Source organism: Sesamum indicum, linkage group LG8, assembly GCF_026168435.1.
Source record: "Sesamum indicum cultivar Baizhima isolate 11 linkage group LG8, ASM2616843v1, whole genome shotgun sequence".
In the NCBI taxonomy this organism is placed as follows: domain Eukaryota; kingdom Viridiplantae; phylum Streptophyta; class Magnoliopsida; order Lamiales; family Pedaliaceae; genus Sesamum; species Sesamum indicum.
In genome coordinates, this window is record NC_142664.1 from 3,707,690 (window position 1) to 3,727,585 (window position 19,896).

General features: G+C 36.9%; 3 protein-coding genes across 4 annotated transcripts; 1 reads left to right on the plus strand and 2 right to left on the minus strand.

Moving 5' to 3' along the window:
- Positions 1-431: 431 nt before the first annotated feature.
- On the minus strand, positions 432-4,772 carry LOC105167671 (V-type proton ATPase subunit d1). Its single transcript, XM_011087470.3, has 10 exons — positions 4,363-4,772; positions 3,511-3,631; positions 3,016-3,123; positions 2,837-2,939; positions 2,179-2,259; positions 1,987-2,072; positions 1,836-1,895; positions 1,688-1,736; positions 984-1,118; positions 432-861 (listed from the first exon to the last, which is right to left on the minus strand). Exons 1-10 carry the CDS (start codon positions 4,541-4,543, stop codon positions 730-732), a joined length of 1,056 nt encoding a protein of 351 aa, XP_011085772.1. The 5' UTR covers positions 4,544-4,772; the 3' UTR covers positions 432-729.
- Positions 4,773-5,477: 705 nt separating this feature from the next.
- Positions 5,478-7,562, minus strand: LOC105167738 (ethylene-responsive transcription factor WRI1). The gene is made up of 6 exons (XM_088883395.1): positions 6,792-7,562; positions 6,663-6,671; positions 6,464-6,552; positions 6,309-6,382; positions 6,173-6,223; positions 5,478-6,073 (listed from the first exon to the last, which is right to left on the minus strand). The coding sequence occupies exons 1-6, from the start codon at positions 7,069-7,071 to the stop codon at positions 5,989-5,991; spliced, it is 588 nt and encodes a 195-aa protein (XP_088739521.1). The 5' UTR covers positions 7,072-7,562; the 3' UTR covers positions 5,478-5,988.
- A 2,971-nt stretch (positions 7,563-10,533) lies between these two features.
- Positions 10,534-15,698, plus strand: LOC105167672 (FACT complex subunit SSRP1). 2 transcript variants are annotated; one of them, XM_011087471.3, is made up of 16 exons: positions 10,534-10,749; positions 11,282-11,467; positions 11,815-11,920; positions 12,422-12,558; positions 12,751-12,834; positions 12,913-13,007; positions 13,100-13,208; positions 13,362-13,448; positions 13,540-13,632; positions 13,816-14,013; positions 14,124-14,269; positions 14,382-14,520; positions 14,719-14,817; positions 14,904-15,086; positions 15,231-15,309; positions 15,396-15,698. In XM_011087471.3, exons 1-16 carry the CDS (start codon positions 10,699-10,701, stop codon positions 15,521-15,523), a joined length of 1,920 nt encoding a protein of 639 aa, XP_011085773.1. In that variant the 5' UTR covers positions 10,534-10,698; the 3' UTR covers positions 15,524-15,698. The 2 variants fall into 2 exon arrangements, with proteins under 2 accessions (XP_011085773.1, XP_011085774.1); XM_011087472.3 differs by having other exon boundaries at positions 10,543-10,749; positions 11,310-11,467.
- The last annotated feature ends 4,198 nt before the right edge of the window (positions 15,699-19,896 follow it).

Below are 19,896 nucleotides of genomic sequence, written 5' to 3' on the forward strand. Positions count from 1 at the left end.
AAAAGAATAATCTATTTTATTAACACAAAGGACTTTTAACTAAATTTTGAAAATACAAAGAATTTTATGCAATTAATCTTGGATGGTACTGGTAAAATAAACGCGCAACATATAATTCTTAATTTTTCAATATTATTTTTTTTTCTTTTCTCCTTCCTTGGATAATGTGAAAATAGGTAAAAGATCTTAATGAAAATATTGATATCCAAAAATGATTATTAAAAATGAATTCCAATCCAGTATTCGTATATTTACTTCTTCAACTGGACGGTACAAGTTACACTTAATAGTGTGGTGATAAGCTTTCGAAAACGATTTAAAAAATGTAACAAAAGTTTCTCAGACTTATACATAGAACTTCTATATTAAGGATGAATAACTAAAAAGTAGCAGCAGCTAGCAATTACCAAATAACAATACCCAGCATTCAATTGATACAATCCTTTTATAATAAATATATATATATAAGCGTCAACAATTTTGTTGTACATCAGATCAGATAAATTTATGGGCAGACATACATTCATCAGTATCAATAGAAAACTTTTCCCTCCAGCTAATAGATCATAAATCACACGGCTTATTCATGAAAGTTGAACAAAGAGCAAAATGAATGCCCTCCGCAGCTGAAATAAATCAAGAAAGGCGAGAACAAATTTACAGAAAAACATCACGGTGGACTGCGGACATGGTAGTAGTAGTTATCAAACAGTGTTTCTCGATCGTGTATTAAAATATAAAAACAACACTATCGTGCACTCTGGACTTCTGGTTTTGAGCAACACACTCAGATATCCACATCAAATTTCTGATCTCCTGCTCTCTCAACCTCATGTATGCAAAAAACACACCATAATGGAACTGCAGTGCACCACAATAGGATTACTGATTGAGTTAATCATCCAAATAGGGCACCAAGATTCTAAAGTTTACTATATGTACAGCAGTCAATTTCAACAGCAAGCTTTGACAAATAAACAAACCTGCTGCTCAAATGCTAAGCAAAGTCGTTTTACTTCCTCTTCATAGAAGGCCTTGTCAAGCATCTGACTCTCTCCATAGGATAACTTAGAAAATATGGACTGATAAGGAGGATACTTTTCCATGGCCGCACGCACCTAGAAACGTTGAATAAATGAAATCAAGAGAATGGAAGTTGGTTTTATATATAAGAATAAGGAAAGCAAGACAACAAACAAGAAAAACAGAACAGACAAAATGGACCGGATGCACGCATTGGAACTCTGGCAGTCCAATACTCTCTGGCAAGCCCAGCGCAGCTTATTTGACAACGTAACTATGCTACAATTTCAAAATGGATACTAATGGGTCCTCGCATATAAAATTCAATACACATTTACTTTCTCCTTCCCTCTACACCTCCAAATAAACCCAACTAGCAGGAAAATTACAAGAGCAAATAAGTAACCAATAAACTCAAAAACTTGACACGAAAATATTGTGAATCAATTTGCCCATTCTTTTTAAGGTGTGTGTATATTTGTCTCTTCAATCCAGTTCCACTAAAGAATTGCACCACTACCCGATCCCCTGCCCCCACAACCACCCCAACCCCATAGGAGGAGAAGCCGTGCCAAATCAGGGTTGATATATAGTTGGATTTTGCATAACAATGCAACAAGAAAACTAAGTAAAATATGAGAATATGAATAATACTATCAAGTACCTGATCTATATCTTCACAGACGGCAAGCTCCTCATGACCATAAGGATATCTATCAGAAAACTGCATTGTCAGTGACAGGAAAATGAAGCTCCAAAAAAGTATATTATCTAACTCTCTGGATTAGTAAAGAGTGGTAAAAAGCCCTTACAGCAAGCCAAAATTAGAATACAATTTCCTACGATCATCTCGAGTGAGCTCAGTGCCAATACTGCGATAAAAGGCATATGAAAGGGTTAGAAACTAATCCGATCAACAAGTATGTATAATACTATTTTCAATGGTTTTTGACAGTAACGAACCTGTTTATCGTGATATTAACAGCCCTTCTGTCAGCTTCAAAGGCTAGGAGGTCAGACATAATCTCTGCAGTGGCACCGCCAAGTGTCTACTAGCAAATTCTTATGTTAGAGGAGATTACCAGAACAGAGACTAATTTACTTCCAATAAAAATGGAAAGAAAACTTTTGACTATTCCAAAATCACCATTGTACCTTGCAAAATCTGTAAAAGTCTTCAAGGTATGCCTTGTAGAGAGTATTCCTCATAATTTCAATATTCATGTCATCTAAGTCCTGCAAAAGTATCCATAGAGACAGCACACATGTCAAAACCATGTGCCAGCCTTGTCTTCACTCAACGTATACTAACAAAACAAATAACTTTTTATAATCCCAATATAACATGAATTTTCTACCCATTTCTGCATTCTTTCTTATGTTCAATGAGTTAGAAGGTACTATATCGTTATGTAAATATTGTCTTATCAATAATTTAAGACGTACAGTAATCCTACAAGGCAAGGCAGATTGGTCATTACGCAGTTTCTTAAGCAACCAAACAGTCTTGGAGCCAATCAATCAACAATATGCAGAACAATCATCAGATTGGCCTTCTTCACCTTCTAGACATGTTCCATAAATAAGAGCACTACCGCCTAAGATGCATAATTCTGACAAGTTCACTTAATAATATTACCAAATAAACAGATCTAAGAATCATAATGACAAGGGCATGAATAGTATAATTATGATGACAAATATGATGACAGATCACGGCACACCAAAATCCGTACCTTCATAACAAAAACAATCCGATCTCAGAAAAGTATATATATATGTAAAGAAAAAAAAGTAGTACAGCAGTAGGGACCTCTGAAGTAATGCATTCGGAGAAGTATGGAGCCAGGGGCGTGTCAACAAGCACCAGTCTGTAAAGCTCCCTCATATTCTGGGCAACTGCTAGAGTAGCAATGCTATAGAAATAAATGGTTAATTTATAATATAGTACAAATTCTTTATAGGCTAAAATGTCTGATTAAGGTAGAATACCTGTCAAACATCCCTAAAGGGTGGCATTTCTCCAACAATTCCTGAACATCTCTCTCGTGCAATGTTCCAGTTACGATTAGCACAACATTGTCAATCATGTGCCCATATCTAAATAATAAAAAAATGTTTCATACGAAATGTATACCTTTATCAAACTTGAAAGTAGAAAACCACTAGTAGGAAAATGTTTAAACAAAAGTGGACAAACTGTGTCCAGTACTAAAAGCAAGGTCACAACCTTGAGAGCCATAATTCTTTTAATACTAGACATAATTTTCTGTGTCTATCATAAGCTTAGTACTGTCCACTATAAATACTGCAATTCTTTAATTAAGATAATTCTAGTAATTACATTAAAAATCAATGAGCAGTATCTATGCACCTTGTTTTAGACTTTAGAAGTACTTTCATGGGAGAAAAAACTCAAATATATGAGCTAGTATTTAGATCAATAGAGTGACAAGATATAAACCAAGTAAAGAGAGATCTGCATACGTGATATACTCTAAAAATGTGGACAGAGGCTCCGTAGCCTGGGCTAACATGTGCTTATACTCATCAACCAGTTTAAGGGTGCACTTCTCCACAATTGTTGTCGTATGCAATGGAGAGGGCTCTGCAATTCGATATGACAACAATAAACAATTACAATCTTGGCATCTGAAAATGCGACCAAGGAGCACAAGATGTAAAGCTTTTGACAATTAGTGAAGCTAATAAATAATTACAACAACTAATAAACTAACAAATATCCACTCCATACATCAGCTACTCATAGACAGCTCAACAGATTCCAGACTGAAACTTAATCTACTTCACTATAGACACGTATCTCATAATGGACTTGTCAGGAAATTGGAAGACAGATTGTAACTATGAGTTAAATACCCTCCATGCCGAAAATCGTTCCATTGGAACGAACTCCAATAGCAAGATGATCCAGTAAATATATCCTGAAATGATCTACATCGAGTACTTGGATCTATTTTCCACTTGATTTAGAAAATGAAAAGGTAATCTATCAGATCAACTTAACAACCCCAAACTAAACAGTCTAGTTCTCCAGTTCATCAAATGCATGTAACTCCGGAATGACCACATAACAGAGGTCAATTCCAGCTCTATGAATCAATGGTAGAATCTACTAACCTAACCAAATAAGTACTTCAATCTGATTTTAGTTCATTCAGTAAATCGAAGCAAAATCAATTGGATCAATCTAATCACTGCAAAATTCAACACTCCTATTCACCATTACATCAATTAATTTAAGCTCCAAAACACCAGCACAACAAGAAAATTAAATTTAAAGACGTAACTAAAAATGAAGAATAAAAAAAGACTAACCGTTTTGGAGGTAAGAACCGTACTCGGTGGCAGAGAGGTGCATTTTGATATCATCCAGGGTTTCGCACTGGCAGAGGTTGTTGTAATCGGCTGCCGTGAGGAGCCCCGAACGGTATCCTCGAACGATCGCCTCCAGGTAACCACCATGGATGTTGAAGGTCAGCGCTTCGAATCCGTACATTCTGTTGCTACAGATCTGAAGCGAATTGGATAATTGGAAAGCGGAAATTGGTAAGGCCCCTTCGAGAAAACCCTAACGGCTAGTCTTTTGAGATAGAAGGGTTCCAAGGGAATGGCGATTGGGGGGTCAGGGGTTGAGCGGGGTTGTGGGGGCGGAAACAAATGAGACTAATCGAGTTGTCAGATTTTCAGATCACGTATTCACGTTGATGGGGAGGGGGATCATAAATTTCACAAACTTGAGGGGGTCAAATGTCAATTTTAGCAAATTGCTAACTGTTATGTACTCGAGTTGGGACGTGGGCGGAAGGGGGAGTTGAGCTGAAACTAGTTTAAGTTCCTGCCTCCTTAAAATTTTCGTATTGATTAAATTATTGATGAATACAACCAGCTAATATTATATTTATCATAATTATGTTTATTATTTAAAAAATTATAAATAACTCTTTAATATTTTATGAAATTACACTAGTTTTGAATGTAGGTTTGTAATTATTAACTTTGCGCTTATTTATTTTTTGAGTAAATTGCATAATATCTTTCTTGTGTTTTGATGAAATAGCGTGAAATTCCTCTGTGTTAATTTAATAGGCAAAAATCCTACTATATTTTATAAAATAGAGCAAAAAAACTCCTTTCGGTTAAAAACCACGGATTGAATATTTTGGGTGGATGGGGTATTAACATGCTTGTTGTTGGATGGAATTTTCTATGGTGATAAGCTCGCGTCGAAAGGTGGTCGGACGATGGAGATATGAGAAGAGATTAAACTAGACATATACATATAGATACAAATATATATATATCTATATATTAAAAGAATATATTTTTATTTTGTATAAGTATTGATTAAATTTGAACCACAAATTTAGATTAGGCAGTTGATAAAAAATGGCATTTTTGTGGTTACAATATAAAACTCATGTTCAGATGCATCATGCCTTATTTGAATATTTTGGATATCAAAATAAGGTAATATGGATTTTACCCATTAGAGGAGAGCAAAAACGGAGTATCATAACACACGCTTCCATATTCAATCACTGTTTTCCTGTTCCGGATGCAGAACTGAGTTCTTTGAACATGGAAGATCGAAGGAGCAGGACTAGTGCCGTTGGAGACGATGGCTTTCTGCATAAACCAAACAGGACGTTTCGACCGCACAGTTCTTGCTTACTCCGGTTAACTACTGTCAAAGCCTTCAGCAGTTCCGTTTTTTGTTCTGATTCCTGACTAGGAACTGATATGTTTGCTCCCGGCTTCAGCCATCAGATGCAATTGCTCAGGTAGAAGTTGATGTTGCGTTGATTCCTCTGTATTCTGTTGTGGCAATGTCGTATGCGCGAGCAGCCTCTTCTTGAGTACCTGCAGATGAATATACTTGCCATGAAATTGACACGTTCCGTTTTCAGTTGCAGTTGATTGTTGAATGATTACTAGTATTGTTTACTTACTGTAAGTGTCAAGGTAAAGGTACTTATTTCCTAAAACTCTGCCTATCCTTGCTTCCCATCTTCCATTCTGATGGTGTCTGCTTTTTAATTCTTGATGTAAATACTTAGAAAAGTATAGCTTCAAAAAGTTACCCTTTTGTAGAGCAAAATTGATATTTTTTTCTGGATATTTGTACCTTGCAACTCCTCTGTACTTTGACACCCCTCTTGCGAAACCACTGTTGTTTCTGGAGGGTGGAAGATTTGGCTAGTTAATGAACCGTTTCGACACTGCGTTATTGTTTAGGATCGATGAAAAGGCAGAACCATTACCTTCTCAATGAGGCTACGTACTGTTCTTTTGTGATGGTCTCCATAACTTCGATTTCTTTCTCGTAATCAGATATCTGCAGAAATAGGCTCGACAGAGTTTATAAGTTACCGTAACCGAACACATTTTAGCACTTGTCATATATTGAAGCACTTACTGGGAAATTGGTACAAGTCATTGTCCCCCAGTACTTAAGAGCAGCTAAGTCATAGGCTCTTGCTGCAGCTTCATCGTTGTCATAGGCTCCTGAGGAGTTCTCACAGAATTAACATAACGTAGCTTCAGTTTATGTCTTAAACTGTCGAAAATTGTCGAGAAAAGTTGAAATTTCTTCATAATAGCAAAAGGGTACTCACCAAGATAGACTGTCGTCCATTTCAATTGCAAAAACCCGAAGAGTGAACCATGAAATAAGCACAAGATTTCATGTCAAGCACTGACACTAAATGCAAGAAGTTGTAGAAGAATTCAGGTCCACTACATACCTTGTTTTCCCTTTTTCTTTTGAGTTGCATTCCATGATTGTTTGTCCCACAAATGTGCTTCATCTCTCCCTGTCCATCTATGCCTACTCGCCCCTCGAAATCTTGAACTTCTGTTCACAGTTGTCGGAGCTGAAATCGCGTTACTTTGTTGCTGCTGCGGTGGTTGATTGTCTCCAAGTGCAGCAGTCACCATCTCACGTCTCCTATGCTTTACCAGCCGTGCTTCAGTAGCCTCACCGTCTACCATGCACTGAAGACGCCTAATGGCGCTGTCTCTCATAAAGTTCTTCTATGATATTCACTTTGTTCGACTCCGGACAGAATTTCGCATGTTTAAATAACGTTTGTGCCTCTTTTGGTTTTATTATGTCGTTGCTGCTATAACTTCCTTTTAGAAGGACAGAAACAACGATGAGATCGATGAGCTGAGTTAAGCTTGAGACAGATGGTTTTGTCCATGTACTTCCTAGGCATAGGAATTTAAATTTGATGGCCTATGTTTTTATGTTGTTCATTTGCCTAAGGGTATCTTCATTTTATTTGGCTGCATATATATATATATATATATATGTGTGTGTGTGTGTGTTTGTTCTTGCATAGGAGGTGAAGAAACTTGAACGACTACTTGCAAATATTCATTTCTACCTATCAGACACCTGAACAAAAAAACGAGACTTTATAGAGGCTTTCATGCATGCACAGTCACAAGACCGCTTCATGGCGAGCTTGCAGCTTTTACCATCACTTGTTCGACAATATTTGAAGGTCGGGACAGCATGTAAGTTTATGTTTTATTTTCAATTTCTAAACAAATACGCATTTTTAATTTTGTATACGTTTTCATATGAATATCAGAATATTGTCAGATTAGTTAATGTAATTGTATTTTATATTGAATTATAGTGTCAAATTAATATATTTTCAACAAAAATACGTATAAATAAACATATATATACATACATATATATATTTTATTTACTGTTTTAAAAACTGTTATTAAAAATTCACAATTTTATATATACTTTATATTAGTTGACATGACGCCATTAGGATAAGAAAAAAATATGATTATATTCGTTATTATTCCACTTGAAAAAGAAGGAATTATCCTAACAATAATAGCAAACAACATGTAATATGATAGACAGATAGAGGAAAATTGATTTTATTTTATTTATAGCTCAATTAATTCTTTTTTGTAGGGAAAATCGGAAGGTTTTATAACCAACTTAGCCGAAGCCGATAAGGTTTGTACACTTGAAAATCAACCAACGAAGATAAAGACAAAAGAAACAGCCTTTAATCAGAACACTGCATACGACAAAACTAAAACGCTTGAGAAACGATGGTCGATGTGTCTGTCCCACCCACCCTCAAAGAGACGTCTATTCCGATGAGACCAAAGCGACCAACACAACATGAGAAAGCAAAATCTGATCAGGTTCCTATGGACTTGACACATTCACTCTTCCACCCCAGACCGTTATGTAGCACACAACCCCAAGGATGCCCGGACAAAGCCCATACTAACCTTGCAAACATGCACTTCACCAGAACGTGTTCCAGGCCATCCTCCACTTCGCCACAAATCGGACATGACACTGCATTCACTTCTACCAGTCGGCGACTAAGATTGCGTTGCGTGGGAAGGGCAGATTGGCAGCATTTCCACGCAAAGAGAAGAACCTTGGGAGTAGCCTTCATCCGCTAGAGAAAGCCCTAAGAATACTGAGAGGAACCCTCTTCGCACTGACTCGATGCTGTCGTCCTTGGCGAGTGAGTGGCAAGCCAATAAGCACTCCAAACTGAAAATATCCCTTTCTATCCCAGTGCCAAAGAAGACGATTAGCCTCTCCTACATGTGTAGGCGTGTGGAGGATCCACTCAACATCTAACGGATCAAACTCGGATCTAACCATCTCCTTGTTCCATCCTGCTGGAGGACATACACTATCACCTCGGCCCGGGGGGGGGGGGGGTAGCACAATTCGTAACGCCGTGCACCGCATAATCCATGGAGTAGCATCTATCTGTATGGAAGAGCCATTCCCTATCCTCCAACGACATCCGGCCTGCAGTAGAGTTTTAGCATACATGATTGATCTCCATGCATACGAGATAGATCCTTTCGCCCCATTGCCTGTACGAGCGTTGTCGTCCCTGTAAAATACAATGCCTTAAACAGTTTATGCACAAGACTATCTGTCGCCGTCGAAACTCTCCAAGCCTATTTACACAACAAAGCGGCATTGAACTCCTTGAGGCTGCACATCCCCAAGCCACCTTCCTTCTTACTTGGGCATACCTTAGACCAAGCGAGCCAGTGAATTGTCTTACCCGCTTCTTGCTTCCTCAATTAATTTATTTGAGAAATATTAATCTATAATACATAATTAGCAATTAATATAATTTCAAATCCATGCTTATATTTAATAACACTTTAATACTTCTATTTCTATACCTAACCAGTATTATGAATTAAATAATTGTAATTATATTTTAACAATAAAATCTATTTTAAACTTTGAATATCTTATTTCCGTCATTATTACTAATAATGTGCCAATTTTAAGTTTAGAACCAATCTGTGATAATTTTTTATTTTAATAAAATTGAATTTATTTTTAAAAGTATAAAGTAGACCATGACATATTATAATTTATTTTTTATTAAATAATACAACGCCTTTTATTTTCTTATTGAGTACGTACTTTAATAAATAAACATTGTATTTAATATAATTCATCATGTTAATAATTATAATTAGAATTTAATCACAAGCATTTGGTTTGGTAAATTTGGAAAAATTTTGAATAAAGAATTTTAAATTAAATGACTCTATTTCAAAAGAATCTATCTTCGACAAAATATAAATAAAAATAAAATAAAATTATTTAAACAAATTCAAATGATTTGTACAATCTAACAAATTCAAAGCAAAAGCAAAAATCACAAATAAATGATTTTTGTCTAAAAGAATTTCAAACATATCTTAACCTATTTTATTTAATTATCTCAAAAAAAAAAATTCAAACATACAGAATATCTCTAAAGCATATCCATTGATAGTTAAATGCATGCTACAATCAAGTACATATAATTATCATACATTGCTTATCCGATACGCGCTAATTATCTCATTACTTGGTAAAGGTTACATTAAGGTGGGAAAATTGCACTTTTAACCCATAAAATAGAAATATTATACTTTTAGTCTCATATTTTACTAGATTAATATTTTTGATTTTATAAAAAATTAAAAAAACGTTGAGAATGTGGTCCCATGAATTATTTGTGGACCAATTTTGTTAGGTTTTGAGACTATGTTTAAGGCCTGTTTACATCTAAGTATACGTTTGGATTGTATTATTTATTCAATTATGTGAATTATTTCCTTTTTATGATATCGACTCAGTCTAATTTCTACAAGTTCGGGACAAGCCTTGATTGGACTTGATATGAAATCAGACCATATGTGGTCTGATTGAGAAATTCAGCCAGAAGCAGACCTTTTTCTCTGTCGTTTTTTACTATTAAAATTTTTTCATCCATCACTTAATCTAATAAAATAAACGAGCCCTTTGGCTATTCTTTTAAATTTATAGGATAAAAAATATTAATTTGTAAAATAAGAGATCAAAAGAGCGATAAACTAAAATTATAATTTTATTCGTCAAAATGTATATCTATAGAACCAATAAGAATTATTGTGAAAATAGGTGGAATAAATAAGTAAATATATAGAGAAGCAGGATGTCAGCGGGTGTATTGTTTGATCGTGAACCGACATGCAGTCAATCCCGTTATCGCGCCACATTGGCGTAGTGCGCACCCGGCACAATCGATATAATAATCCGATCGCGGCTCCATAGAAGATTCAAGCTTCCACCGTTCTGTGTGTGCTGTCATGACTGAGCATTCGTTCAACAACATCTCTCTCGGAGGTCGTGGAGGAACCGTGAGTGTTTTTCGTCTTTACTGATTTGTCTCGGTTGTTTTCTTTGTTCGATCAGCTTGTTGTAGTGTCTGATGATCGCATTTTACCCTTTTGTGGTTTCGGAAACCTAATCGTATTTGTTGACGTGTTTCTGACGCTTTGCACTAAACTCTGTGATAATTTCACCTTTTTATCCTAGTGACGACATTGTTCTGGGCTTCTGTATTGAGTTTTCACGGATTTCAATTTAGTATCTGCTATATGGTCGGGTTTATTTTGAGCGTTTGGATCGCGAGCGATAGAAATAGAGTGTTTTATGGGCAAATGAAGGATGTAATATGCCGTAAGTACCTAAATTTTTTCCGTGGAAATTCGTCCAAGTTTCAAGTGGTTTGATGTGGGCTGCAAAATTTTGATTTTTCTTAGGAAAGGAAGTGAGAGAAAGAATAGGGATGGGAAAACTAACATTAGGCGTTCCCAGCTGATTTCTGTTGTTCCTTGCCCTTTTGTTTTAATTTAAAACAATTTAGAGACTTTGCGTTACAAACTACAGAATTCAGGGCAACTTAAGCTTCATTCAGGTGGGGTAGTATGGAAGAAACAAGGAGGTGGCAAAGCAGTTGAAGTAGATAAAAGTGATTTGCTGGGCCTTACCTGGATGAAGGTTCCACGATCTAATCAACTTGGCGTTCGGACCAAAGATGGTCTTTATTATAAATTCACTGGTTTTCGGGATCAGGTAACTTACCCTCATCTTTCTTTGTCAGATCTTCTTATATTGATGCACTGTTTCTTCTAATTAACCAGTATATTTGTTGTGCTTTCAATATGTATTTTGATTTGAAGCTAAACATAGAAAAGATCATTATTTAACTGCACCAACTCAGGATGTGATTCTCCATCAACTTACTTACCCTTATCATGGTTTTCCGTTTCGCATCTTTATCATGACTCAACTGAAGGAACCTACTTAGGACAAAAGTACATATATCCAGAGACAAATATTTCAGTTTCTTTTGCTTGTAATTGTGTTTAATTTGATTCTACTCTCTCAACCTTACTTTGTTCATGGATGCTTGTCTTCAGGATGTCGCCAGTCTGACTACATTTTTCCAGTCCAATTTTGGAAAAACACCAGAGGAGAAGCAACTCTCCATTAGTGGAAAAAATTGGGGAGAAGTTGATCTAAATGGTACCTAGATTCCATATCACAGCATTTGTACCCTTTCCAATCATTTTTTCTGTAATATCTGTCTTTGAGCATACGTCTTCATATTAGCGACCTTGAGCACAATACTTTCATGCATATGCTCCTTGCTATAATGTCACATTAATTAACTTGATATTGTTACACAAATTTATTTCTTTTCCTTGCAAAACTTCAATCATACATTAGCATTTAGCAATGTAGCCTATGCACCCATGTACACTTTCTCTGTAAATGTGATGTATAACTTGGGACATTTACTTTATAGAATTATGCATATATGTCTTGTCTCCCAACAAAAAGACCAACTGTATGTAAAAATTGTAATCTTCATACAGTAATTAGATTATTTTTCCTTGAATACTGTAACATCTAGTTTGTTAAGAAGTACAGAGGTTTGTTGTTGGACCAAGTGTTCTGCCTCCATATGTTTTGTTAAGATGCAATTAGTTTTATATCAATGTCCCTCTCCTTTTTATTGCTCAGGGAATATGCTTACTTTTCTTGTGGGTGCTAAACAAGCATTCGAGATTTCTCTAGCGGACGTTGCACAGACCCAGCTTCAAGGAAAAAATGATGTGATGCTGGAATTCCATGTAGATGATACAACTGGGGCCAACGAGGTACTTACTTTATGTCTTTCATGTAACTAACAGTTTAAACCATCAAAAGAAAACTGACAGTTGTTTGTTATTTCAGATGACACATCACAATTATCCTTACATGTGTCTATCACGTATATATGTCAAAATCACCGTGATATCTTGTTCTTGTTGTTGGCTGGCAAATTTATTTAATTCTTACTTTTTCTGCAGAAAGACTCATTAATGGAAATAAGTTTTCACATTCCCAATTCAAACACTCAATTTGTTGGGGATGAAAGTCACCCTTCTGCCCAGGTAATGCTTTTCAACCTAAATTTGGCCCTGATTTATTTGGTGGTAGTTTTCAATCATATGAAAGGCACTTCTGTGTAGGTGTTCCGAGACAAGATTGTCTCAATGGCAGATGTTGGAGCGGGAGGTGAAGAAGGTGTTGTCACTTTTGATGGAATTGCCATACTCACACCGAGGTAGATTGTCGAGAACTTGTTAATACTTTACAGTTTGAGGTGTCATTGACTTCTCTCTTATAGGATATTGACATAAATCTTCTTCTAATTAGGGGGCGATATAACATTGAACTTCATCTGTCATTTTTGCGCCTCCAAGGACAAGCAAATGACTTCAAAATTCAGTACAGCAGTGTTGTTCGTGTTTTTTGGTTGCCTAAGGTTCTGAATTATGCTCTTTCTCGAAATCTTCAATGGATGTTAGCATCTACATGTATCCTGCAAATCTTTATTCTTAAAATAGTTTACGAGGAGGGTTCACCTCGTTGATTGCATCAATAGCTAATGCTTGCTTACTGATTGTTTCTTCTGCAGTCTAACCAACCACATACTTTTGTAGTTGTTACGCTAGACCCACCAATTCGGAAGGGTCAGACCTTATATCCTCATATTGTGATGCAGGTAGGCATTGCTGTAAGATTTCTTTATATTTTCAGTAACATTGGAAATACGAGGATGCAATGTAACCACATTGTGGACTTTTTATGAGCAGTTTGAGACAGATTCTGTGATAGACACCACATTATCGATTAAGGAAGACCTTTATAATGCCAAGTATAAGGACAAGCTTAAGCTAGAGCATAAGGTAATCATATAATGTGTTGCTGATTTGTTGGAATTCCAGTTGACTGCTTGACTCTTGACTATTTCATTTGAAAATGATGTGGTTCTGTATCTGCTGGATTGGATACAAGTAGTACTAATAAACTAGCAGAAAGGTACACATCAAGTGCACTGAACTGTTTGCATGAATTTATTCGAATGTCAGGGACTCGCGCATGAGATCTTTATTACAATTCTCCGTGGTTTATCTGGCTCCAAAGTGACTAAACCTGGAACTTTCCGTAGTCATCAGGATGGCTATGCTGTGAAGTCATCACTTAAAGCTGAAGATGGTGTTCTTTATCCTCTTGAAAAGAGCTTCTTCTTTTTACCCAAACCGCCTACTCTAATTCTTCATGAGGAGGTATAATTTCCAATTATGTATGTGGAAGTCTTTCAAAGTCATTTTTATCTGCATCCAATGACATGCTTGCACTGGCAACTGAAAATCTATTGTGTTTGGTAATAAATTAGATCGACTATGTGGAGTTTGAGAGGCATACTGCTGGAGGTTCAAATATGCATTACTTTGATCTTCTCATTAGACTTAAGACTGAGCAGGAGCATCTTTTCCGAAACATTCAGAGAAATGAGTACCAGAGACTCTTTGTGTTTGTTAAGTCAGTATTCTCTCTTGTCTTGCTATTTTACCTTTTCTTTATATACTTTTGCAATGTAGGCCATGGAATAGCATCTGGAGTATAACTCTGATGGTATTGGTGTGATTTGCAGTCAGAAAGGTCTGAAGATCATGAATTTGGGGAGTGCTAAGTCGATAGATGGAGTTGCATCTGTTCTGAAGGATGTTGATGTTGACCCACATCTAGAGCGGATAAAGAATGAGGCCATTGGAGATGACAGCGATGAGGAGGTGATGCTCCTATTTGCTCATATGCACGTGTGTGTTTATTCAACATTCTTAAACATGCAAACGATGGTTTCTTCTGCAGGCATTATTTTAGCTTCAGCGTCTTGATATTTGCGATTAACCACTACTAACCACAATCAAAAGCAACAAGACATTTCCATTTATATACTTAACTAACGGTATGCTGCATTATCTTTGCAGGATGAGGATTTTGTCGCTGACAAAGATGATGGAGGCTCCCCATCGGATGATTCTGGGGAAGGAGAATCTGACGCCAGTGAAAGCGGAGAGGAGAAAGAGGTAAACTTCATACTTGGACTTTTCATTTTTGTTTCAATAAGTTCAATTCTGTACATGCAGGCCATGCTAATAGATGTTGAATTTAGGCGCCAGTGAAAAAGAAAACCAAGAAAGAACCTTCTGCTCCCAAGGTACCATCGATTAGGAAAAAAGCTAAAGATGGTGAGGATGATGGGTCAAAGAAGAAGAAGCAAAAAAAGAAGAAGGACCCAAATGCGCCGAAGAGGGCAATTAGTGCCTTTATGTTCTTCTCCCAAACGGAAAGAGAGGTTTGCATGCTTGTGACTCTTCCTGCATAACTGGTTAATTCACAAATTTCATGCAAATATCTATTCGGGCCACATCTTCTTAGATTAATATAATTACTCTTGTATGGATCGCTCATGTGAGCCAATTTTCTTTTTCAAATGCAGAATGTGAAGAAGAGTAATCCTGGGATTTCCTTTACGGAGGTTGGCAAAGTGCTTGGCGAAAGATGGAATAAGATGACAGGTATGAGTTAGCTATATTTTTGCTTTCATCTATAGTAGAATGACCTTTGCTACTGACAATGCTGGGTGTTATTGATTGTTCTGCAGCGGATGAGAAATCTCCTTATGAAGCAAAAGCCCGGGCAGACAAGAAACGTTATAGCGAAGAGATCAGTGGCTATAAGAATCCACAGACCACAAATGCAGACACTGCAGATGCCCCTGATAATGCTTAGCCTTCTTTTTCTTTTTTTTTTTTTTTTTTGGTATTCTGGGCCTTATTTTTTTTAGAAAACAGTGAAATGGTGATTACTGGATCCCCTAGTAAACAGTGGTTCTTGTCGAACATAGCTGCATGGTTTTCTCATGCGATTTTTGGAATGAGTAATAAGAAGCTGTGCTTAGTGCTGATATATTGTGTCATAAAATTCGGTCTGACAATTTAGGTTATATCACTAGTTCACATGTCTTCTATCGTCCTATTCCCTATGACCCTTAGCCCAAGTATTATATTTGATTATTTAATAAAATCCCCCTTTGGAGGGGAAGGGTGGATTGTTAGTGTGGACTATTTAGAAGATATAATTGGAGGACATGTATGGTTGGGTTCCATTTGTATACTTGGTGGAGTCTGGCATATCTTAACTAAACCCTTTGCATGGGCTTGACGGGCCCTTGTATGGTCTGGAGAGACTTACTTATCTTATAGTTTAGGGGCTTTATCCATCTTTAGTTTCATAGCTTGATGTTTCATCTAGTTCAATAATACCGCTTATCCTAGCAAGTTTTATGGACCTATTGGACCAGAAGCTTCTCAGGCCCAAACATTTACTTTTTTAGTTAGAGACCAGGGTCTCCTATTTCCTTCTCCAGCTCAAATTAAATGAACTTCTTTAACTACTTAAATTATATAAATTATGAATTAATAAACTCATAAAATAAAAACTTTTTTACTGATTTTTTTATATTTGTACTTTTATATGTGCAATATACATTGGTACTGTATATTATTGAATAGGTTCAGTTAATGTCTTGGTCTTTGAGATACTTTTTTATTCTTCTATTGTCACCTTTTGTTTCCATCACTTTCTCTCTTTTTGGGAAGAGTAAATTTCATTGAATATAAAGAATAATGTACAATATTGCATCAGAGGTAGCATTAATTCCAGAAAACCCTCCAAATTCTATATAACACAAAAGACTGAAGGTTTAGTGCCAAATCACCCCCTAAAATCCTAAGTCCTACCTGATCAACAACGGTGCTAACCAAACAATCCGGTGACCTACTAATGCCTTGGAATCTACACTTGTTTCCTTAATCCAAATATGGTACACCATGAAGACAGGGATGAAAAGCACCAGGAATTGAAGAACAAAGCTGAAGGAAGAAGGCGATGAACAGAGCCTGGAAGTCTAGTCTCTGTCGAAGAAAGTTGCTATTTGACAGAGGAAAGTTGTCGTTTTACAACTTGCACTAACACTTTTATTAGTAAGGAATAACCGTGTTTATCCTAACACAATTCTTGTAAAGTGCGATTTTATTAGTTGATTAGCAACTGTGATTTTAGCAGCTAGTCGTTGGGTAGTAACTACATTCTCTCCAGCTCAAATATAAACACTGTACTTCTTCCCCATTTTTATCTGAGAGATACTGAAATGGAACTTCATTTCTTGATTTTATTTTCTTGCTTCTTGACACACCAAAGATGCAAGCACTGAGCAGGTGCTTTCCACGCCATCTTTTCGAGGCCCCACTGGTGACTGATGGGGCCAAGTGAAACGAATCTCAGGTAGTGCCTAGAGAAGGGGCACCGAAAGAAAAAGTGTTGATGGCTCTCCACTAAGTGCTGAACAGAAAGCCCAATCGCTCCTCATCTGAAGTGGACTATCTCTCAAGAACCTCCAACCAAAAGATTGAAGTTATTCCGTGCTTTCTTAAATGGTCCCGTAAAGAGGGAGATCCAGCCATCTTTTCCTGAGGCGGCTTGAACACGGCATAAGCATTTGCTGTCGAGGGGTACCTGTATGGATGGTAACAGGGAGGTTTTGTCTGAATCCGAACCCCGTCCCCCACCACCCCAACTCTTATGCTACGACCGCCACCGTGCCAGTACTGTTTGTGCTTAGGTCAGGGTGGAGTTAATTATTTTTTTATTATAAAAAAAATTATTTTATTATAATTTTATTTAAATTAATAACACAAACATGACGAGTCGCGATTTGAAATCGCGATTCGTCATTAAATTAATGGGGAAAAATGCAAAATTCCCCAAGTTGGGATTCTGAACCCCGACTTCAAGTCGGGATTCTGAATCACGACTTGGGGAATTTTGCTTTTTTTTTCGTTTAAATTATTATTATATAATTTAATTTATATATAATTAATTTTAACAACATACTAAAATCCAAAATTAATAAAATTAACATTGCATTAACTTAAAAAATTACAATTAAGGGTACAAATGTAATAGTTATTTATTTTGTACAATTGTAAAAAATTACATTAAATATATAAATGTAAAAGTGTATATTTTTGTACAATTGTAAAAAATGCAAAAAGTATACAATTAATCCTGGCTACCCGGTACTGGCACATCCGATTGTGTTGAAGAATTTCTTTGTTGTGCTTGTTGTCGTGCACACCTTTGCGCCCAATCCATCTCGTTGTGAATACGTGTTGTTTGATTTCGACCAGGGCGCGAAGAGATGTGAATAGTAGGATCGTGGACCAACTCAAATCCCGGTACATCCCAATAATCTTCGGAATGTACAGGTTCAAATGACTTAGAATATGTATTCTTATAAGTCATTATATCGTAATAATCATTCACCATTGATGCAGCATTAATCATGAATGCAGTGCATACCTTTTGAGCGTGACTGCAAGGTATACCAAATTGAGTCCATTTGCCGCAAGAACATTCTCGGTTCGCAATTTTGACAACATGGGTGTTGACTCCATGTCCACCGTGACGTCTTGTAACAAGCGAGGCGGACTGTTGGAACTGATGGTATTTGGTGACGGTATGTTCAACAGAATTTTAATGCCAACGTGTGAACATCTTATATGCAAAATCTGTCCACAGTTGGTTGTTGGTCAACATTACAGTACTTCTTGCTAACCTCTCACGGAAATAATGGACACTCCGCTGAAACGTCATCTCAGCAATTGCTGTCAACGGTAGGCGGCGAGCCCCTTTCAATACTCCATTTATGCATTCCGACATATTTGTCGTCAGAATTCCACATCGCCATCCACCGTCATGTGATGCTGTCCATTTTTCCTTGTCGATCCTATCTAACCACTGAAACGCCTCGAGGGACTGGCTCTTTATCTCCTCCATAATGCGATTGAATTTTCTGATCTGATATTCAGAGCCAGCTTTCCAACAAAGATCCTTCAACACAATATTTTTGTATTTACTGTTGAAATTGAAACACACATGCCGCAAGCAATATCGGTGCACGCCGTTAGGTGGCACAAAATCCAGACATTCACGTACAGCTCTTGTGATACCAGCATGACGGTCAGAAATAAGGCAGATACCTCGTCGCCCTCGTATAATGTGTCTGCTCAATTGTCTAAGAAACCACTTTCAAGATAAAAGTGATTTTTCATCGACAATTGCAAAAGCAAGAGGAAGTACCTGTTGATTTCCATCCATGCCGGCAACAATCAACATCTTATGCTTGTACTTTGTGTATAGATGGGTCTCATCTACACTGATAAGGTTGCGACAGTGTTGGAACCCTTCAATACACGGCTTGAACGCCCAGAATACGTACCCTATCACATATGCACCGGTTGATGTGTCGCGGGCTTTATGTTGACATTCAACAATCATTCCTGGATTATATTTTTGGAGAGCTCCCAAGTATTTGGGTAGCTTTTGAACGGAGCTCTCCCATGTTCCATAAACCATCTCGCGTGCCATCTTCAAACTGTACCATGCCTTTTGATATGCTATATCGTATCCGGTATGGTCTTTCACAGTCTGGATGACATGCTTGATTCCGTACGATGGGTTGCATTTTATATGTCCTAACAATAAAGAAGCAACATATACTCTATCTAAATTACCGTGTTCGAGGGACATTTGATTCAATATACATGTACGGTCCCCTCCGTATTTTGTTATTGTCCACCTTCCCATTTTTGGTTTGTAAATGCCTCGCAGCTCCCATCTACACCGCATAGCTGAAAAAAATAAACACGAATCAGTCGAATAATTTTGTATGCTTAGACATATACGACAAATATATATATATATATATACCTTCGGTGGTATGCCTACACAATACTTTTCACTTGGTCTTTGAACTCTCAGGTACCCAATACTCGCGTCGGGCATATCGTATTGAGTGATCTTTCACCGCCTCGATTAAAGCTTCTTTATTTTTGAAAAGCATTCCCACATCAAGTCTGTCTTCGTTTTTGTCATAAAATTTTGCATACCTTAAGTTCGGTAGATCAATGGAATCCACTGGTACCTCCGAAAATGTTTGTTCGAAAAATGGTATGGAGCCATAAAATGTTTCCTGAGAAGTTCCTTGTGGCGTAACCGGTTAAGAGGATGTTGACGTACCTTGTGCAATATTTTCGGCGACA